Source organism: Aquila chrysaetos, chromosome 7 (assembly GCF_900496995.4).
Source record: "Aquila chrysaetos chrysaetos chromosome 7, bAquChr1.4, whole genome shotgun sequence".
Classification (NCBI taxonomy): Eukaryota; Metazoa; Chordata; class Aves; order Accipitriformes; family Accipitridae; genus Aquila; species Aquila chrysaetos.
Genome location: NC_044010.1, coordinates 4425870 through 4448751, shown reverse-complemented (window position 1 = coordinate 4448751; position 22882 = coordinate 4425870). Strand labels below are relative to the sequence as shown.

The following is a 22882-nucleotide window of genomic DNA, read 5'->3' as shown; positions in this document are numbered from 1 at the left end:
GCCCGAGGGAGCACTGAATCAATCTTCTTTTCACACCTTGCGTGACTGGACCATTCTTCTTGCCTTTGACACCAGTGCTTCAACCCATGTATGGAGTTGATTGAATCCCAGGCACATCCGGAACCAAAAAGAAAAAAGCCACGGAGAAACCTCAGGAAACCATCTCTTGCCATGAGGTACGATGAACTAGAACTAAACCATGCCTGGCAAATGGCCACCTAATCTGCTCTTAAAAAGCTTTCCAGTGATGGAGTCTCCACACTCTCCCCAGGCAATCCATTTTGGTCCTTCTCTACCATTGCCATTTTATTTCTAGCCTGAATCTTCCTTGCTGCAATTTAAGCCCATTATTTCTTGTCCTATCCACCATGGATGAGAAGAACAGTTTATTGTCTTTTTCCTTGCAGCAGCCTTTTATATACTGGAAGACTGTTACCACCTTCCCCCTTCAGCCTTCTTTTCTGTGGCTAATTAACCCAAATTCACTCAATCTTTTTTCATAGGTCATATTTGCCAGAACACTGATTGCTCTCATTACTGTCCTCTGGACTCTCCGTTCAGGCTCCTGCTTTCTTTAAGAGTAGTGCTGAGGAAAAAAAAATTAAAAAGGCATGCCCACATACTTCTGTGAATGGGTGTTTGGGTTCACTGCATTTCTACTGATCCTAAGTTAGCACCATGTTTTCGCTGGATTATTTTCTCTTGATTTCTCTTCTATGACTCTTTTGTCCCTTCCCAAAGATGTTCATGATAATTCTTGCCTCTTCACAACCCAACAGCCTATACTGCCTGTCTAGGCCTTGCTCCTTGTAGCACAAAGGTGGACTTCCCCATGACTTTACAGTGCCACACACTGGACAGCAGATGAAACAAGGGTTTGCCAGCCCAAGCTTAAATAATGGCAAAGCAGCCCTAAAAGATTGCAGTGTCTGAATGTGTGTCCTATTATTCAGAAATGCGCTTTATCACCAGGTAACATTTAAGGATAAAAGAATACGTTCACTTAAAAACATAGATTTGCAATAATGGAAGTGAGTCATAAAAAGACCAAACAATATTATTAAGATCATATTTAACTTAAGAATTCTCCATTGTGGCTTCAGGATAGTTTTCTCCAGTCCCTCTCCCTCTAGATGAGTCAGAATTGGAAGCAAAATGTTTGCAAGACGGGCATTTCCAGGAAAGTTGCTTTGCTATGCATTGTTTGTACCAAAATAGAGTACTATCATTGCTGTAAGTTTTCTTTTTTTGGCATCTGAAATACGCCACAAAATTAATAGAATTCGACAGTAATTGTTCTAAAGCCTTGCAATGCTTTAAAATCTTTATGCATTTGGAAATGTCTTCATAGTCCAATCTGGGCCATATATTTCCTGAAACATCAACATTACTAAAAGCAATGAACAAGAGTATGAGCCAATGTACCTTTGCTCTTGCTGTATCTGTTTCTGCCACTGTTGCTATCGTGAAGAAGTCTACTATGGAACATGCTAGATTAGTTAACCCCCTGTTATGGATTTATGATGTGGCGGGGTTTTTTGGTAGTGGGGAGGGCGCTGCAGGGGTGGCTCCTGTGAGAACCTGCTCGAAGCTTCCCCAGCTCCAAGTCGGACCTGCCCCTGGCCAAGGCTGAGCCCCTCAGTGAAGGTGGTAGCGCCTCTGGGATAACAGATTTAAGAGGGGAACCTGCAGTGAGTAGAGGGGTTGGAATGTGAGAAGAACCCCTCTGCAAACACCGAGGTCAGTGAAGGAGGGGATGCCCCTGCAGCCGGTGGTGAGACAAGATGGCGGGCTGTCCCCCCCCAGCCCATGGAGGGGAGCGGGGGAGCAGATGCCCACCTGCAGCCCGGGGAGAGAGGAGCCCACGCCGGAGCAGGGGGATGGAGGCCCCCCAAGATGGCCGCCGCTCTGTGGGGAAGCCCACGCCGGAGCAGGGGGATGGAGGCCCCCCAAGATGGCCGCCGCTCTGTGGGGAAGCCCGCGCTGGAGCAGGGGGATGGAGGCCCCCCAAGATGGCCGCCGCTCTGTGGGGAAGCCCGCACTGGAGCAGGGGGATGGAGGCCCCCCAAGATGGCCGCCGCTCTGTGGGGAAGCCCGCGCCGGAGCAGGGGGATGGAGGGCCCCCAAGATGGCCGCCGCTCTGTGGGGAAGCCCACACTGGAGCAGGGGGATGGAGGCCCCCCAAGATGGCCGCCGCTCTGTGGGGAAGCCCACGCTGGAGCAGGCTGGGACTGGAGGACTGCTGCCTGCGGGAAGGCCCCACGCCAGGGAAGCTCGTGGAGGACTGTCTGCCGTGGCAGGGACCCCACGGTGGAGCAGGGGACGAGCGAGGAGTCCTCCTCCCCCTGAGGAGGAAGGAGCGGCAGAGCCATGGCGAGCTGCCCCCAGCCCCTGTTCCCCTGCCCCACTGGGGAGGAGGAGGAGGAGGGAGAGAAAACCAGGAGCGGAGTTGAGCCGGGAAGGAGGAAGGGTGGGGAAGCTGTTTTAAGATTTGGGGGTTATTTCTCATTATCCTTGTTTTGATTTGATTGGTAGTAAATTAAATTGATTTTGTTTCTTCCCCAAGTTGAGCCTGTCTTTTGCCCGCGACCATAAGTGGCGAGTGATCCCTCCCTGCCCTTGTCTCGACCCACGAGTGTTTCTTTATATTTTCTCCTCGTCATCCCACCATGGCTGGGGGTTGAGGAGTGAGCGAGCAGCTTCATGGTGCTTTGTTACCGGCTGGGCTGAAACCAGGACACCCCCACATGAAGCCGGCAGCTGGAGCAGGACAGGGAGGAGATACGGCGAGTGAGCCGCAGTGGATAGATGAAGGGGTGGAAGAGGGAGCAGGGAGCAGTAACGGGACTGGGACATGGAGACAACTATGGGCATTGATTGTAAGGGAAGGAAGGTTGAGATCCATCTTTGATAATACTGTGAGAAACAGGAGCAGCACAAACCAGTATCCATACAATGCCGTTTACTCCCTGTAGATGCTTGTAATGAAATGCCACGCCATGTTTGTTACTAATCTCCACCGCACTTGCAGGCGAGCTGCTCCTATAGCTTTTCTTCACACGATGGCTGTGTGCAGCATGTATCTCCCCCCGCAGCTGGACTCAGCTTAGAAGCTTTCAGTGCATTTGGGCGAAAAGAGCAAAAGCAGGATGGGCTTTGCAAAAAGCTCATTGGACCACTTAAGAGTGCTTGCAGAAGTGCCGTCCAGGGTTCCCAACACAGAACAGGAACATTTTCAGTTTCATTCTAGGGTCATCATTTTCTGAGTGACCTTGGATTCACTGTTGGCTGCTTTCCTTGGATTCAGTGGCGGCCGAGCTTCAGAAGTCAGCTCCACTTCCAGCATTGCCAAAGCAAAGCTGGTTACTGCTGCTGCAAAGGTGTGGGATGGAGCAGTTTCTGTTGCCTGTGTCATGTAGAAGCACTGAGCTGGTCCCACTCCTCACTACTTGCCAGGGAAAACAGGCACTCAAGGCTGCTCGTAGGAATTCGGATATATGGGTAGGAGGCAGCCAAAGTGACCCTGCAGTAGGAGAGGGCATGCACAGAAGGGGCAAGCTGGTCTTAAAATGGGGCAATGCAGCGTGGAACAGCATCTAGGTGACCACCAAAGAGAGGATAGTTAGGAACATCTCCACATGAACCTGAAAGCATATTCACTCAAGGTGTAGTTACTGTTTTCCCAGGAGGACTTGTTAGTATTAGCACCATGTAAAATGCTATGGAATAGAGGCATAAAGGCATGCTGTGCCTAGCTGTGAGGCACTTCCAGGCAGATGAACGTTTAGCACCTCGAATATATAAATACCCTTGTTATATAACAACGTTTGAGTTATGTTTCTTACAGCCTTGGTGAAAATCGATCACAGCTCAGTTTCTCAGTGAATATCATTGCAGAAGTAAAATGACTCTCAAAAGGCTGCCAAACCTTCCCATGCATAAGCCCTAATATTCACCCTTTTTGTCCTCAGTTACTGCAGTCAGCAAGGAGGGCTGATTTCAAGCCTTAATTTCTGCTCTGAAGAGCCCAAAAGCACTGCTGGAATCCAACAGTCCTTTCCCAAGTACAAGCCCCTTACCAGGCTCCCTCTGCAGCAGGTGACGTTAACACTTCTCCATATAGTTGTTCAGAAAGGAATGGTTTTTCACAGACCATTCATTGACATATAGCTCCCACAGCTAATCCTAAAGTGCTTTCTAACACCATAAACTATACACGTTACAGAGATTAGAGCTGAACAAATATTTCACTATAAATCATTTATTCAATAAGTTTCACGTGTTTTGTTTTTTTTTCTATTTGTGAACTGTCTGCAAACTGAAAGCCAAATTCCCAAATTCATTCATTAGTCAAAATTGCCCATGAATTTCTCCTGCAGATAGTTTTTGCCCTGCAGGCCATTCATGGGCAGTTTGTTATGAATAGCCTCAATTCAATGCTTGGTTGGTTTAGCTGCAGCACTCATGTGGACGTGTCTCTGTTCTGAACGAAAATTCACTTTCAAATATGAACCAATATTCACAGTGAATTTCTCCCTCTGTTCACTCAGCCCTGGTAGGAATCAGCCTATTCAATCTAACTGGGTGGGTTAAGCTGTCCACATCAACACAACGGGCTGGAAAAGGAACAAAGCGATTCCCAGTTGAAATCGTTCTGTATGGAGGCAGGATGGGAATACTCTGCTGGACGGTTGTGAAGTGTCAGAGTTCATGTCCTCACTCTTCCCTGAAGGGTGACCACCAGACATAATTGGGAAGCTGGCTACATCTTGTAGCTGGCTACACTGGCTACAGTGCAGCATCTCCTTGGGTAGCGCAAGGATATCTGTTCTACTGTCACCCAAGGAAGATGGATGCTTTCGGCTTACCCAATATTCTCAGAATGAAGTAACATGGGTGAGTTTTGAGTCACAGCCAGACCTAGCTCCCTCTTGCCAACCTGGTTTGCAGTGGGTTAATCCATTCAGCATGTTTCCAGGGTGTTTGTAAGAATCCTTTGCCTCTCTAGAGAAGAAAGTAGATGAAGTAGAACATAATGTGTTGTAAACACTAGTTTGAAGTTTGAGTTACCATTCAACAAGCCTGCAGGCTTCTCTCGTCCTGTTATCTGTCTCCAGCAGATGTTCTTCACATCAGATCACTGTGTTGCAGTCCCTGCTGCTGCCAGTACTGCCAAATCCAGCTGCTACTCGCACAGGGGCTCTGAACAGCCACCCAGCTGCACCTGGTGGTCCTGCTTCTCCATCAGTAGCTCGTCAGGGCAGCAACGCCCTGAAAATCTCAGGCAGGTAACAACAGGGGCTATGTGTGTCTCAGCACCACTGGCATGCCCTTAGGAAGAGATTTCATAGGCTGATGCAACATTGCTAACTGTAAGGCTTCTTATTTCTGAGGCTTGAATTGCTCTGTGTAGCTATTTCATGATGGAGAAGCAAATCCAAAGGCCTTCTCAGTTGAGATTTCAGGTAAATACATGGGCAGCCAGGAGAGAATAGTAAATGTCCCCAGCTGGAGAAAATGTTGATTTTAAGTTGAGAAACTCAAAGCCAGAAGAAACCAAACAAGGTGGTCGGGAGAGGGAGGAAAATGAAAAAAATATCTAAACCCAGTAAACAACTGCCAAAGCTAAAAGCTTTTCATTTTGTGATAAAAAAAATATTTCTATTCCTTCCCATGAAAAGCAGACATTTGCTGTGAAAATATTTCACGGAAATTTCATATGAACTTTTTACTATCTTTCTTTTTTGCCAGACAGTTTTGAAGGAGGTCTAGTACAGGCTGAACAATAGTTATACATGTCTTGAAGCTGCCAATTGAAAGGTATTTGTATTCTTTGTATAAGAAAAGCCCCCTTACATAGCCTTCAGAATGCATACAAGATAAAAAAAGCTTCCCTACACCTGTATTACCTTGAGCTTTGTCCATGAAACTTGTTGAGCTTCAGTCTATTCAAGACACTGCTGTCATTACCCTTTTGAGCACCTTTCGCTCAAAACACCTCCAAGCTCTTTCTTCACCAATTCTTTTTCCCCTTCCCAGTCCATTTGAAGCATTTTGCCCTCACCTTGACAACTCCTCTTCCACCCACTTCTCTGCACCTGTTTCTTCACTCAGCTTTCTAGCAGCACCTTTGCTGAAGCCTCTTGAGTAGTCATTCTCTCGCCTTTTCCAAAAGGGTCCTGTGACCAAAGATTCATCCCTGATCCCTTCTGCGAAGCTGTTTTTGCCCCTCTCCAAATCTCCCCCTACAAGAGATTTGCCTTTCCAAGGTCTTCTCTCAAATGCCTGTGAGCAAATCCAGCATTCCTCTGCTCCTCCAAACACACAGACATTACTGAATAGGAAACTACAAAGGCACACATGAGAAGTGCCCGCTCATTCATCTTACTGTCAGTCTTCTTGCATCCTTCAGGAGAGCAGACTCTAAACTCCTTGGAACAACTGCCATGGCTTTTTTCTATCTTTAAAAGTTCCTACCACTTTTATCATGATAACAAACAAACAAACAAACAAACAAAAAGCAGTACTTCACCTAGGATGGAGATGAAACCCCCTTTTGGTTTGCAGCAGCAGATGTTAAAGAGTGAACAGCAAAGCTGCTTCACAGCGGGGAAGAATGAGAGGGAAAAGCCCATAGCTGGTTAAAAGTACTTTGGCAGAAATTTATGGAGGTGAAATAATTTACCTTTCTAACTGTAAAATTTAATCAAATTTCATGGGGTTTACTTGCTGGGACACCTTGAGGAGGGGTCACAGCTGTAAGTCTTGTCAAAAACAAACCAAACTAATCTGCAAACAAAACACATGACATCTTTAATAATTTGGAAGAAATTGTGCACTCTCTCAAAATCCCACTGCTTCCCTCTGTGTATTGCCTGCTGCCACCCCAGCCTTGGAGCGGCTCGGCATAACCCTTCGCCCAGGCAGGCCCTTCTCCCCACGAAAGCGGGAGGGTGATGGATCCCAGCTAGAAGTGCATCTGCTGCTCAGTCTCCTTCACCCTTTCCCAGGAAACCTAGAGGATTTTTCCTGTCTGACACTGGCCTCGGAAGGCATGAAGGTTGCACCCAGGGTTATATGAATGAAGGGTGCCAGGTCCTTCCTACGCAGCAAATGAATGATTACAAAGCTACCGTCCTGGAAGGGGAGGGAAAAAAGGTGCGTTGCTGGCAACTCTCTTGATTTTCTTTTTCCTCTCCCACCCTTTCCTTCGGAGCTATGTAAAACGTTAAGAGTAGGGAGAGATTTCACTTAAATTAGGTTTACAAATAGCCCAGTGAATAGGGAAATGAGGTGCATATGCTGCGTGTTAACGTGTCACCGCCACGCAGCCCGATGCGACTGGGATTTGGAAAGAAGCCGGGTCCTGAAGATGAGGTGCAAACCACTGTCAGTCAGGAGCACGCTGGAAGGTTTCTTGGAGCGCAGTTTCCGAAGCGCTTGATGCTGCTGCCCTCCGACGGTCCCTCCCGGCAAGCTGCCTGCTGCCTGCCTGCTGCCTGCAGCTCAAATCGGGCTGGCACACCGTGTTGCGGGGGCTCCAGCCCCAACGCTGGTGGCCGAATGTCACAGCAGCCAGGCCAGGGGAAGCGGGGGCGTGCAGAGGTGACCCTGAAGGGAACCGTCATTTTCAAAGGTTTTAAGTGCAGTCATGGTCTGGAGGAAAAAAAGTCTATTAAAAATGACGACTCGGTGCTCTCTATTTATTCCCTGTCACTGAGATTTATTTTCTGCCCAAAGTTTTTCTTTTTTTTTTTTTGGTCTTTCCAAACTGCAGGCTCCATCTGGCAGCCGAACATCAAGCTCTGGTTTTGATACCTTGCAATAAGGGTACGTGTTGATAGTTGAAGCTGCTATCTTGGCAGCCCTGGGGATGAAAGCCTTCTGTCCTCAAGGTATCCACACAGTATAGAGTGTCCACATAGTATCCTGGCTGGCTTCTTCCAAACGCTGGTTCCTGCCAGCTCAGCTCACACTCTGTCTAGCAGCAACACTCTGTAGCAGCTCACAAGGGCCACTATGGTCTCCATGGTCTGTCTGACCTCCTTGCTAAGCCTGCTGGCAGGGGGGTCAGGAACAGGGCTGGCTGTTTTCATTACTCCTTTTATTTACTGTCCCTGATGAATGACAGCTGACATGAAGGCTGTTTATATGTCCATTTGTATCTCTCTAGAGGAGGGGTAGGGAAATTCGGATGTAGATTCTCTCATCGTTTGCGACATCGGGGGTTGTTATCAGCATTCATATGGAAGCTCTGCACCTTGGAGGCAGGGTAAACGCCAAGAAATAAGCAGCTGCCTATTAACACGGGCACCATTTTCACTCTGAGGTGTGCTGCCATCACCGTTGATTTATGGAGGAGTGGACAAGACTAAGTTGTTCTCTTGAGAGATGGTAGAACAAAGTCATTGGGTGCTGGTGAAATCATTGAACTGATCATCTTTACAACCTGCAAGCCAGCCTCCTGAGTTCCCTCAGAGACTCAAACTGGGGCTAACTGGGCCTCACCACAGAACTGGGAAAACTGGGAGAGGTGGAGGTAATTGGGAGGAGGCAGAAGGTGGATGAAGAGGAAGGAAGGGTGAGGGAAAGCCCACAGATTTGAAAGCCAGAAAGTGAGGAAGAGGAAACTAGACTAGAGGCTTCAGCCTCATGGACTTTGGGGACAGGACTGAAGAGGGTGGGGGACCAGGAAAAGAAAGGGGGAGGGACTGGAAGAGAAGGAATGGCAGAGTCCACAGAAAGGGAACAGATTTGTCAGCAGCAGGAGAGGCAAAGCAGAGGCGGGGGACAAGAAGAAAGTCCTCTCTGAGGCAAACACCAAGGGAGGGAATAGCTCAGAGAAGATATATGGGTGGAAGAGGGGAAGAGATGGAGAAAGCCAGAGGGGCTGAGGTCTGAGAGCAGGAGCCTGAGGGAGTAGGACACTGTGCCTTTGGGACTTGGCTTGAAAAGACAGCTGCCTCGGGGATGAGGTGTGGGAGGAGGGACAGCACAAAGACGCGGCTGCCCCTGCCTGTGCTGCGGCTGTCACTGTGCAAAGGAACCGTATTCACTGTGAAGGCTCTCAACAACTTCTCAACAAACAGCTGTTTTCACCAGCTCACCTCTGAGCACACTCCCTGATTGTGAGTAACCGACATGCTGGGAAGCTGTTAATGCTGCAGCCGTCCTGTCAGGAGCAGCCCGGGCAACAGAGCTGATTGCTTTTACTTGGTATCCTGAAAGCAAGCTGAACCACTACACAGTGCAGCATTGACAAGCTCCAAGGTTTACAGAGAAGACTGGCTTTTGTGCCACTCCACAGATCAGCACCGCTCCTTCAGTCAGCGAGGCAAGTCTTAAAGCCCACCTCCTGCTCCCCAAACCTGGTGGATGCTCCCTATTTCAAGGCCACGCAGCATGGTAACCAAAGCTCTCCATTCCTACAAGGAACACCAGAAACATGAAACCCATAGCTCCCTTTTTTTCCTCCAATTGGCAAAAAAAGGGTTTGCCTTTCCATCCAGGTCTGAGGAGGGCTCTGGGGTTAGCTGGGAGCAATAAGACTTCTAGCCAGGTGTACACTAACCACAGTTCTGCCTGTGGAGGTAATACACAGCTCTCCTGTGCTCAGGGAACACCACTGGGATTGAGTTTGCTTGATGCTAGATAAAACCAGCCCCCCGTGGCTTTCCTGTCCACGGGACAAAGTCACCGTGTTTCCCAAAGGTGATTGGAACTGAATTAAATCCCTTCTTGCATCTCCTAGGGGCTACTTTGAGTGTGGTTGGTCACCTACTTCGAAGAGCTGCAACCCTGCTAGAGAGGAGCGAAGGAACTAGGCAGTCTTAGCACTAAGGAAAATCCTAGTCTCTGGTTAAAAGTAAATTAATGAGAAGTACAAAGATCTGTATATTCCTAGCATACCCTCTCTGCAGCATCTGGCAAAGTTAACACCCAGGGCTGGCAATGTGCATATGAAGAAAGATGCAGATTATCCTTAAAAAATAAAACTCTTATAAGGCAGGCAGGCAGAACCAATATTGGAAACATTCTGTTTTACCCCTGTGCCTAATGAGACTGTGGACTCTCTGAGCAGAGATCTTTAAAAGCAAGTTAACCATCTTTCAGCAAGGGATTAAATATAGTTGAACCTCTTAGGATGGACCCTGTGGGGGTGTGCGCTCACGTGTGTGCATGCGTGTGTGTGTAGATTAGATGATTTTTTTGAAGCCATTCTCAAGCCTGTTCTTTATGATTATATCAATTTTCCAGGTGGGGAACAAAAGTTTCAGAGAGAGTAAAGCTAACATTTTCCCTCTCAGGCGCCTATGTTCAGATTAACCAGCGGGTCTGTCTCTGACATACACTCCAAGCGTCCAGCTGTGGTCCCTCAGGATGGGTGTCTGCATCCCTACTTACCTCAGGTCATGCAGCAAGTCAATGACAAGCTGAGAGAGAAACCCAGGTCTGACTAGTACCCCAGCAGCACATCTGCTGGATCACAAGCGCCGATGTATTTGTCTTCATTTTCTGTGCTTTTTTTCTATCCTCTTGAGTAATTTCCTTCCCTTAAAGGATATAAATCACATACCTACAAAGTAAAGAATTATTTAAAGAACATTTATATTTAAGCTCAAAACGGAGTTTGAATTTAACTCCCTAGTGGCTGAGATGTGACTGGCTAGTGAATATAACTTGGCTTCACTATATGAAGATGTTTTATGGCTTCAATACCAGCTGGCCTGCAAACCAGTGTTCAGTACACTGGGCTGCTGCTGTGGGTGAATACCCTTGCTGCAAGTTAACTTAATACTGCCTTCATTCATTTCACCTAAATCAAACTACACTGCTCTCGGCCCCAAACGCACACACGCACACATCGGGCTTTGCCCCAAGTTAACTCAATCAGTTTAACAGCCCCATCTCATTGCATGCCACTCTCACACCGAGACAAGGTAACAGAGGTTTCTCTTTGCTTCTCTAAGTCACACCACAATTTCATTTTGTCCCTGATCCTATTGCTGATAAAGACTGGAAGGGAAATGCAGGGGTGGAGCCCTTCCCAGTCACTTCAATAGCATTGACAGTAGCAAGTGTTAAAGGTAACCCATTAGCATGAAAAGGGATACTCTTCCTGTTCATTAAGTATACCTTAGCAGCAGAAACGCCACCAGAAGCTTTAAATGAACAACAAAAAGGACCTAAAAGAAATTAATACATTGGGAGAATCATAGTGACCATGTTCTAAACAACCTAGCACCTAGTACCTGTTCTCTCCCACCACTACCTTGTGTAGCAGTTGCGTTTGTGAGGGCTGTTCTCTTCCCTCTGTGCCTCAGTCTAACAAGCAACAGATTTGCAACAGCTCTGAACAACACAAGCCTAATGCTGCGAATTACGAGTACTGAAATACGATGCAAAGACACGTGGCCGTTACATCTACAAGACCGACAGTCACCGATAACTTCCAAAAACCTTTGTAAAAGAAAACAAAACAAAACTCTACAGCTCGAGAATCCTTTGTGGCCAACAAATATCATTTAAAACTAGCAGAGACTGATTTGATCAATTTTAATGCAAACCTTGAACTCCACGCTCAGAAATATGACACAGCCGTCAGGCACTGCAGCTCCCTCCCAGCCAGTGGACAAGGAACTTCATGTCATTTGAAAGAAAGGTTAAACCTACTGTGTATCTGGTGTGTGCTGGGGAGAGATGGGGGCACAATGTTTATATTAAAGCCCAGCTGAAAGGCTACCAGAAAAGCCCCATGGGCTGTATGTTCTTGACTTGACCGACAAGAATAGAAATGAGGGCACGACATGGAATTCCTGATTATAAGCTGCATTTCAAAGGCAAACAGTATTTGTTGAGTAGCTGGGCTTAGAACTGTGGTTCGGACCATTTCATAGACCAGCTTTCGGTAAACACAGATCTGGAACCAAGCTCTGATTTCTAATACCCCAGGAGCCCACTGCCTGGGGCTGGAGATGGCTCTGTGTAAAGTGAAAAGCTCTGGAGTCTTGGTGACATCCAAAATCTATTAGGGTCATGTTTCCTATATCCCATCCACACGTAGCTGAAAAGAAAATCAAACTTGGGAGGTTTGCACATAATCACCTTGCCTTTTGAACAAAAGCCTTACCAGACTTGCCTGAACAAGTACTTGGCTCTCATACCTGAACCCGAACTTGAGATGTCCTTGATGTTGCAACTAATCTGGTCCCATTACTGAGCATGGACATGGACACTGGTTTCACAAGGTCGCTGAAGCCTTGGCTCCCCAGAGCTGGCTGGCAGGCACATAAGACTTAGTTTGCTGTGGCTTTTCTTGCTGGGTGCTCTCCTAGGCTCCGAAGCATTGCTCCGGTGTGGAGGAGCTAGAAAACTCTGTCAGGCAGCTCCTCTCAACCTCAACAGTAGGGCAGAAGGACAAATTTAAGTCAGTTGTTAGCCCATAAAAAGTCAGTTGTACTGGTGGATACAGTTAAATAAGGAAGCAGCAGCTCTTTACACTAACTATTTGTGTCCCATCTGTTCCCTAGTATTGCACATGTATCAGCCCATTCCCCATGCCTTTGAATCACAGACCATTATAACAAGAGGAGGAGCTGGGAAGCTAAGGGCAGGCCATGGTGAAAACCATTTGCTTCTGGGACACGGACAAAGCACTCGAGCACCCCCACCGTGGCATAGCAGACACCACAGTACTGAGGGCAGATCCTAAGTAACAATCGTAGGAGAAAAAAAGGAAGAGGTGTTCATACTCAAGGAACAGAGCACTTTATTCTCTGCGGGACCACAAGGAAAGGAAACCAACCTACGAGCTAGTAAGGAGGTGAAGCCTGGTGCAGACAAGCTGAACAAGTGAACAGGAGCTGATGTAGTTCTTCATCCCTCCAGAGGATGTCACCGTAGAGCCACCAAAAAAGGCGAGCGTTGTGACCCAAATCTGGCGAGAGAGTGAATAAATGCCTAGTGTTCAGCTGCTCTTTGGACAACAGCCCCCAGCCTCCCTGTTCACTTTCCCAGAAGTGACTAACTTTCCCTAGGCCAGCGTGCAACTTGTGGAAGGATAGGAAGAGAGGCAAAACCCACCGTGATTTGAGAGATGTGCAACAGGTTAGCCTGGAAAGCAGATGGGATGAATGCTCTAGGTGACTGGGCTTAGCAAAGGCATGGGGTGTTCACAGGCTTTACGGTTGTGCCTGCTTTCAACCTCTTTTGATGTCCTTGAGCATGGATGGGTGCACGGAGGATGCATTCACGCACAAGGAAGACGAGCAAAGAAAACTGTGAACATGGAGATTGTGTTCATGGATAGCAGGAACAGACTGCATTCTGCATCCATTGACCCAGTGCACCTAAGAAAGAACTGGTGAGAGGTCTATGTGCTTGTTCACCCATTTCTGTGGTTCGTGTCACAAAAAGGTAGTCTTTGGTTTTGTGCATATTTGTTCCAGCAGCAAACCACAGCCAAAAGGAAGAAGCACTAATGATGCTCATGGCACATCTCTCTAATAATTTCTGTCCCTAATGATATGCCTTAACTTTGAGAGTCGAAAGCCACACTGGCTTTTCTACTGAGCCAATTCTAGCCTCTGCTGCCTTTGGTCCTTCATGTGGGACACAGGGACATACATGCCTTCGCCACAAGCCTCAGTCTAAGAAGACAGGAGAGGATCACTAGTGGAAATGCTGTACCAGTGACGCAGAGCACTAAAAAAGATTCTCTAGGCTACTGTGCAACCTTAGAAAGCGTCACAGCTTGAAGTACTGCTGTTGCAACCCAAACCATGCACCTTTTCCCCATCTCAAATGCCCACATGGACAATGACCTGGTGATTGCTATACTCAGCTTGCCAAAGCGTCTTGAGATCCTTCAAGAAAAATAAGTACCTGAGAGAAATTCTGCAGTTATTCTGGAATGCAGGCTGTGTAGCTCAGCCCCTGTACCAAACACAGTGGGTATAAATACAAGCAAGCTAAACTACAGAGACTCTAGGCTTTACTGTATCAGGTCTCTTAGCCAATGTTTCTCTGTGCACATGCACCACATCAGTTTTCCCATTAACGTGTATCAAGAAGAAGGAAGTCATCATCCCTTCCCAAGTATGATTTAATAAGTTCAAATCCAGGAGCTGACCTAGACTATATCCAGTGCTAAAGAATCACTTGCCAGCCAGCCATGCAAGCTGCGTCTTAATCTCCTCTCTTCTTTGCTGCTATTTGTTTCGGGGCTTTGGTTTTGTTTGGCTGGGTTTTTTACATGGATAGATTAAATTTCCTGCCAACCCACTTTATCATTCAAACATGTTACAGAGGAAGAGAGGGGAAGGAGGAGGAAATCAGGAACAAACGACCAGCAGAAAATGGCATTAGAAGGCTTAGTGAAGAGTCTGATCTTTCACCATGCACACTGTCCTGTTCCTACACATCAGCAGCGCTCTCTAAAGCAAGGGAGCCTCTACCACAGGGAAAGGAAAAGTGCTTTTTTAGCTGTCGCTGTCTATGGAAACTCATCAAAGAAAATATGCCAGAGCCCTAGAGTCAGGAAGTCCCAAGGCTACCAAGGTTCTCCTCCCCAAAAAACTGCATTCACCAACCCATGCCCAAAGCTCTTGCCACATATTTTCTCCCACTCCCTCTCCATGGCTGTGTAGGTGACCTAATGAAACCTTTCTCTGCGCTGCCCACCAGCTAGCAACAAGAGCTCCGGGCTAGTGCCAGGCTCAGAAAATGCCTTGCATGTGCCCTCCCTTGCTGAGGAGGTCACAGACCTGGTAATTCTCAGTAACACCCTCCTGGCACTTGCAACATGCAGAGGCAGACATGGAAGAAAGCAGTCTGAAAAAAAGAGCCGTAGCCTTTCACTCTCCCTGCTTTCAAGGCTTGTTTTGTCCCTGATGTTCACCTACTTCCCACCTGAGGAGAGACACAGCTCAGTGACACTGAATTCCCTTTCTCAACACCCGCATTCCTGATCCTCACCAGCACGTCTTGCCTTACTCGCGAGCAGAACTGTAACGAGGGCACGGTGGGGGAACCCCTGCTTTGCTGGCATCAGGAGAACAAGCTGCAGGCAGGATGGCCAGCAGCACTTGGAAAAAGCACAGAGAGAAGGTCAACTCAGTCACAGGAGCTCTGCTCCAAGCCTCCCTTTAGCAGAGGCCATAAGAGTTAACAGGAGGATCTGTTGGGTTTGCTCTGAAGTGAACATGTGAAAGGGATCTGCTTCCTCAGTCTTCCCTACCCTCTGTCTTAGAAACGTTCAAGACCCTCGTAAGAGAATCTGCTGAATCATTCTGGGTGCTCTTTGTGTTGGCACACACACGCACAGACTCATCCAGTTGCTCACAAACCAGCAGCACCATGGCTGGGAAGATCCCAGTTCGAGTGCAGACACAGAAAGGCACTTGCATGCCTAAAGTAGATGAAGCCAGGATTGCTTCCAAGAGAAATCCAGTAACATGCAAAAACTTACCAAAGTGTTTGACGAAACCAGAAATTTATCATTAAAATTCCCCCAATATCTTTCCTTTTGGGGGGAGGGGAATCAAAAAATTTCAGTTTGATTTCCTCTGCCCAGTACCAAATCAATCACCCAGTTACCTTGGTCCTGGGTGTCATCTGAGGCTACCCTGATTTGAGGGACTCTTCATGAGGACCTAAACATTGACATAAGGAGTATTGATCTCCCGAGCATCCCACATCTTCCTGGGGAAGCCAGGCAGTCTTGGACAGGACACCATCTGGGAGACTGGCTTCTGCTGGAAACTCGTCTGTGTTCTGGCAAGAGTTTGTTGAAGTGCATGCGTCTGGGTAATTTTATTTTTTTTAGTTCAGATGAATCAGCAGATTCAAGTCCAAAAGCTGTGTAAGTTAAAAAAACTTCTGGCAGTCTACAGACCAGATTTCCCAAATGTTTTAAATTGAGCTCTCATCTACACCAATCTCTAAAAAGATGTCCACTTCTAAAGTCTTAAGCATCCTCTTATGGTTATTTCTCTGTCTCAGCACTCAAATGTACCGTTAATTGCTTGTGCTAGAACAAGTTTCCTTCTGATATTCTTTGGTAGAAAGTGATATAACCGATAGGTACTGACATTTAAAGTAACATCCGTGGCACCCACTGTGGTGGATAATCCCTACCACACAGCTGGAGTTGAAGGCTGTCAGCAAACTCAAGCATTTCACTAGTGATTTCCACTTACAACTACAATAGCTTGAACCTTTGTTTGGTTTTTAATGGTAAATAGTCACTGTGGAGCACTACCAAGTCATCTAACTGGTATTATTCTTGGCTAGATATTTGTATTGCAGCAATGCCTCACAAGGTACAATTTACAGCATTACGGTAAAACTCCAGCGTACTAGGTGTTGCACAAACCTAGTAAACTATCCTGTATCCTAGGAAGTTCTGCTCTAGTTCAATAGACAGAGATGTGCAGAAGAATGACATAAGGGGCAAGCCAGTGGCAAGAAATGGATAGTATAGCAGAATACTGACAGGGCTATCATGGGAATAAAATGCAAAGATGTTATTAATGTCACATCAAGGTTGCACAATCAAAAGATGAAAAATGCAAACATTAAGATTCCTACGACAACTTTCAAAAAATGGCAATGCAGTCATCTCATTTACTGTAAGGCCTATAGCTGAAAACACATTTACAGGAGTATTTTAAACTAGGTGTTGAAAATACCAAGGAATGAGAACATGATGCATGTGCAGCAGGGCTGAATTACCACTGCTGTTGGATCTGTACATTTCTGGTTTTAATAATCATTCTCAGAATATCTGGGGGATTTTAGAGAATCAGCAGTGAAAATGAAACACAGAGAGAAAAATGCAAAATCTTTAGCAAAACATCAGGTTGCCCTAACTAATAATAATCTTCTGCTAGCAGCTGTTGATACAAACTAAGAAACGTGTGCTTCCCAGTCCCCTTATGCCCTGGAAGTGTGAATGCTCAGACGCTGACATTTCCCATGCTCTGTCTATGGGGATCAGCACCTTTGTTAACTTCCTGACAGTTTCCCCCATCAAACTTACTCAAAAGCCCAATAAAGTCAGTGAGGACCTTCCTGGTGACTGGTTTAGATTTTGAATCTGGAATGAACGTGCCATGTTTCAGATTAGAAAACCAATACATGAGCAAAGCTAGGCTGTTTTTAAAAACATTTTCCCACAACTCTCAAAGCAGCAAAGGATCTCCCCCACCAAATGACAGAAAATAAAACTCACCTTTGTCTGGAGAAGTACAGACCTTGCAAGCCTGGGAAACTGTACCTTCAAGGGTAATGTGTCAGACTATTATGAATGAGAAAAACAAGGCTATAGGATCAGGGTTCACTACCAAACTGGCTGGCCTAAAAACACGCAGGTCCTGGTTGCACCGTCGCTGCTTACTGCCAGTCATATCAAGGATGAGTATAAACAGCCAAATTCATCGTAGTTACAGAAATAGGGGGTGGAGGGAAGCAGCAGCAGGCAGTAAGAAGTCCTTTTTTTATATGAATAAAGTTTTATTGAATTTTAGACAATTAGAAAGAACAAAGAAAGAGGAGCAAACAGTCTCATGGAGTGTAGGAACCAGAAGAGCTCTCCCAGTAGAGGAGGGGGGCTGCTGAGGGCAGTGTTCCCCTAAATGTCACACAGGGGTTGTACAAAAGCAGAGAGAATGTGTCTGGGCTTTTCTTTGATTGTAGGTTCGTTTTTTTTTTTTTTCCTCCCACATTAGTGTTTCTAAAGCTACTCTTCTTCCCCCGTCAATCCTACCACCCAGCAGCAAAGCGAGCAGACAGGCAGGAAAGAGGACTGCTCCGGTGAAATGTGCGTACACACACAGAGCAACTGCCTGCCTGCACTGCTGGGGGGGTTGGCACCCACTCTGGATGGAGTTGTGTAGAGGGGGAGGGAAGGGAGATTGGATTTTTTTTTTCTCCTTTTTCTTTTCTATTTTAAGCAAAGAAGGCACAAAATCTCAGCCAACCTTCAAACCTAGTGCTGCCTAGGAGCCCCCAACCTCCCCAAAAGCCAGTGTGTCCATGTGGGAACCCAGCCCTCACCTCTCCCTCCTCTTCCTCGGAGTCTGTGCTTGCATTTGAAAGGTACCGCTCAGGCAGAAGGCCCTGCACAAGGTTTGTGCACTGCTAGGGAAAGTGAAGCCGTGCAGGGACAAGGAAAGTGGGGATGAGGAAGAGTCTGTTGGCTTAAACAGACCCTTTTGCCAACATGAGACCTACGGAAAGTCACCTATGACTCCCCACATTGCTTTTCCAAGAGCAGACCTGGGAGGGCTCTGGTGCTTTTTTGGAGGTGACCACTGCCTTTGTGTGTGCAAGGGTTGGAGTTATGCAGGAGGGCCAAGACACCCATCCAGGCACAGCCCCTTTGAGCCAGTGTCCTCTAGGAGGGCAAGACCCAACCCCTCAGTCCAGCCCTCCAAATAGCACCAGGTTCCTTCAGTGGTTTCAACTCTTGGCTTTGATTAAGGCTATTTAGTTGCAATAGAAAAAGGATAGGTGCCAGCCACAACCACCTCCCTGGCTGCGAGGAGATGGCAGAGCCACCGGCAGATGCCACCAGTACCCAGCCCTGGGACATTGAGGGAAGTAGGGGAGGCAGGGAGATAACACGTGGGCTTCCACAGGGTTACCCCCTCCATTAAGCCCCTACTTTCACTCTTTCTAAGGAAAGGGATTTGGAAACAAATCCTGCCAACCTCAGTGTCTGGGAAGTCTGTGTGCATGGGAGAGTGGGAATGAAAACTGATGCCTCTATGTAAGGTCCCCAAGCCCAACGCATGCCCTGCCACGCCGGCCAGCCCTGGATAGCCTGTTAAGGAAAACCCACCATGCAAACCCCAAAGCTGTAGGCTTTGAAGCCACTTGCCCCGAAGCAGAGCAGCCCAGGGGCAGCAGACTCCTCTGGACCTGCCTGCTGCTCTGCCACACCACCGTGTTCCTCTCTGCCTCCTGAATAAACCCAGCAACACCCCAAAAAGCCCTACGCCCTCACCCCGCACACAACGTCTCGGGCAATGGATGGCTGCGTCCTCCACAGCCACGAACAGGGCTCTGCCGGCACCCCGAGCTAGCGCGGGGAAAAACACCCAGTCTGAGGAAGACCTGTGTGTGTGTGTGTCTGTGTGCGTGTTGAGGGGGGGGGGGGCGAGAAATGCAAAAAATAACGACAAATACTCCTCGGTCCGTGCCTTTGCCCCAGCCATCCCCTTGGCCGGGCTGGTGGCTGTGCCTTCATGTCACCCCTCCGGCCTGGCCCATGCCTCCTCACGCCTGGCTCTGGCGCACTGCCCTCCTTCGTCCGGCAGCGGGGCCAGGGCCGTGGGGAGGGGGCTGGGGCCGCCATGTTGAGGCATACCCTGCCTCAGCACCCCTCCTGGCTCAGCCCTCCCTGCCCCGACGCAGGCTGTCGTCCTCTTGGAAATAAAACAGCAACAACAAGGGAAAAAAAAAAAAATAATATATATATATATATATATATCTCCCCAAACCTCCCTGAAAGACCCAAACGGACGGAATCGACCCCCAACAAAACCGACAGGAAACAAAAGCAAAAGTTCCCCCCCCAAGGTCAAGGCTGGGCGCACGTCCCGGCCGGGGCCCAGCAGCCGGGGAGCACGTCCCGACCTCCCTGCTCCCCCAAAAGCCTTGGCACATCTGCGGCGTCCACCGGCGCGAGGAGCCCCAACAGCCGGGGTGGAGGCGGGGGGGGGGAAATACGGCATAGCCGATGCTGTCCCACCGGCCGTCAGCGGCCTCGGAAGGGGAGGGCAGGGGGGAGAGGCGAGCGTGTGTCCCCCCCCGCCGCCTCGCCGCTTTTCGGGATGGAGTAGGGTCTCTTCGCCCCACCGGGTACGAGAGGCCCCTTGCTCGGCTCTTGGCCTCTGGCACTGCCCTACACAAGGGAACCGGCCCGACTTTGGGCGGGCACCATGACGGGGACAGCCCCAATCCTCTCCAGCGTGGCCTGGCTGACGGCGTAGGAGCGGGTGTGCGGCAGCCGAGGCTTCCTGCTGACCGAGCCGTTGCTCCGGATCACCTCCTGAGGGGACGGCGCCGTGCTGGCCGTCACCACCAGCGTCTTAGGGGGAGCCGGGGACGGGTGGCCGCCGTTAGCATAGACGGGGCGGGTGCTCGTGCTCCCCGAGCGAGAGAAAGGGGGCTGGTGGGCATCGTTGCTGTTGCTGAAGCGGGTGAAGGAGTCTGTGGCGTGGTTGGCTTTGGGGTCGTTCCAGTAGCGGCTGTTGTAGGTGTTGGAGGAGGTCAGCGTGTCGTTCTCCGATGAGGAGGCGTCGGCGTGGAATGTCTTTGCGGCGGAGGAGCATTTGGGTGGCAGGTCGTCCTCCCTGGGAAGGAGAGGGTGTGAGGGCACACGGAGGATGCTGCCCCGCTTGCCCAACGCTCCCCACCCCCGGAATACCCTGCTGGGGTCAGCGCCATCAATTCAAGGTGAAGGACAGCACCAAAGTGAACCAGCATTGCTCCTTGGCCTGTTTGCTCATCCCTCTTTGCAGGACCCACCTCTATGCACATTAATTGCCTACCGCCGAGGCAAATGACCCACGCTCACGTGTCTAGGGGGGCAAAACCAGTGGTTGTCACAGCCACTGGTACTTTGCAGGCAGTCAGTATGACTGTACAACCAATGAAGCTGATCCTCAGGGGAGCTGCAGGAAGCTACCAGAGGGAAACACTGGGGCTGTAACACCAGGGAAGATCACAGTTGTATCTCCAGAGCTTTGCAGCTATCACTGCCTGGTATTGTGGGTCAGGATCCCCACCACGTCACTCTCCTACGGTGCTAACAACATCTAGTCAAAGCTCTCAATAAAGGCAATACTGAAAACAAAATCTGTCATTACCATTCTTCATTTGCTCCCTCCATTTTCTGGACACATACGGATGGATATCTTCCCCTGGTCCAGGGGAACACACCCAGGATTATCAAGAGTGAGATTTCTGATTGCCTTCCTGCGAGCCGCTGCTTTTGCTGGGCTATCAGAGGTCCCCTGCCACCAGCTTTCCCTGACCCTTACCTTATCTCGTTGGGAATCTCCTCCTCTTCTTCTTCTTTGTGTTTATTTTTCCAGTAAAACAGTGCCACGGCCACCAACACAATGCAAACGACGAGCACGACGGCGCCTGTGGCCACCGCTCCTGCGATCAGGCCGATACTCCGAGGGTGGGCTGTGGGGACAATTAAACAGAAAATAGAGAAGAAATCAGGGCTGGGCTGTGGCCAACCATGAGCGTTTGAAGCTACCGTGGCTTGGGAGGAGGGAAAGGCAACGTCCCCATTCCAGGGCACAACGATCTTCTGATAGCGAGGCACATGGTGGCTCACAGCAACCATGGTTACACACTTTACTGTCACAAGACAGAAGCAGGCGGCCAAGCCTCCCTTGGCAAAATACTTACGTGCAATGACTTGCAGATCCAGAAGGCAAGTGCTGGTTCCAATGGCATTTGAAGCCACACATTGGTAAAGACCTGAGGACACAGTGCTGATATTTCGGAGGGTGACAGTGCCCTGGACTTGGTCTAGTCAGAGAGAAAAGAAGGATTTAAATCCCTCCCCCCCTTGAGGAAAACCGTGAAAAGGCAAAGTCAGCAAATACAGAATTTTGGTGTGAGACTCTTAAGAGGGAAATAAATTAGGAAATAACCTTGAGATGGAAGCATTGTGCGCGCGCGCACACGCAGAGACAAGATTAGGTCTTAAGGAGCTTACACTTGATGTTTCTTTTTCTTCTAATAGATGAATTTCTGTAAATGAAGGCTTGGGACTCTCAGCATTGTATGAGAGAAGGGAGGAAAGAAAAGATGTGCAATTACCTATATCCAGATCTACCTGCTAAATTCAATCCTGCCCTGCAGAACCCCTGCTCTCCCATCCCTGGGCTCCCCACCACCTGCTCTGCCAATTTTCCTCATTCCTGAATTATGTAAAACTAAAATGCTTGTGTATTCTTAAAACACAGCAAGATAAAGGGCAAAAGTACAGCTATCACTACTTGGTCAGGACATCTAGGCTAAGAAATCTTATGCACGGGACCTGGGGCTGGGCAATACCCAGTCTGATCAGAGCCTTGCTTTTACACGCATCTGAAAGGCAACTCTGGCAGTAACTTACTAGAGAACAGTGACCTCGTTGTGAGAAACTGGCAGTATTTTCCTGGGATGATTCTGCCTCCCTTCTCCCAGTTTCCAATCTATAAACCTTTCATTTGGTTTAAAAGGCAGGTGAGTCAGCAGCTGAAATCTCCAGCCACATGCCAACATCTTGCAACCATGTTCTCTCTCTCCCATTCAACCAGACCCTTGTTCCTCAATGGGGAACATGTTTCTGTACCAAAAAACCATGAAAATTTAAGTGGCCACTGGAGGGTACCTAGTGCACCATGGGCTCTAGGAATCTTCGTTCCAATAAAGTGACCATGCAAGCGATGGCAGACACTCAATGAGCCATGCCACCTCTGGTGGCTCAGACAAAGGAAAGCACAGGCTGTCACCTGGGAAATAAGAGGATAATCAACAGAACGAGCACCTTGTGTGGCAGTTGGGGGCAACTTGGGAACATTGTCCAGTTTCTCCCAGAGGTATGTTGGCCGGGGGATGCCTTCTTCCGAGCTGCAGGTCAGTGTGATATCGCTGCCCACGTCCAGGGACCCCTGGATTCTGCAAAGCGGGGCAGAAGGAGGAACTGCGAGAGAAGAGGGGAAGGTGACAGCAGATCAGGAAATATGACCAAACAGTAGAGCTGTTTCTGCAGGGTCTTTCTGGACACGTGCTGCTGGGGAAAGTAAGGACTCTGGCATAAGCTGACAAGGGGACAAGAGGGATGCAGCAGACAAGAACCCATTAAGGT

At 48.5% G+C, this 22882-nt stretch overlaps 1 protein-coding gene across 2 annotated transcripts in view; it reads right to left on the bottom strand.

Annotated features, from left to right (window-relative positions):
* Positions 1-17493: 17493 nt before the first annotated feature.
* The window catches only part of IGSF11 (immunoglobulin superfamily member 11), a 109312-nt gene continuing 103923 nt past the window's right edge, over positions 17494-22882 (bottom strand). For both annotated transcript variants that reach the window (XM_030020491.2, XM_030020492.2), the window contains exons 4-7: positions 22562-22717; positions 21433-21555; positions 21051-21201; positions 17494-20360 (exon numbers count right to left, since the gene is read on the bottom strand). In XM_030020491.2, the coding sequence (XP_029876351.1) occupies positions 19910-20360; positions 21051-21201; positions 21433-21555; positions 22562-22717 (881 nt within the window). In that variant the 3' untranslated portion in view covers positions 17494-19909. The remainder of the gene's footprint in view (positions 20361-21050; positions 21202-21432; positions 21556-22561; positions 22718-22882) is intronic.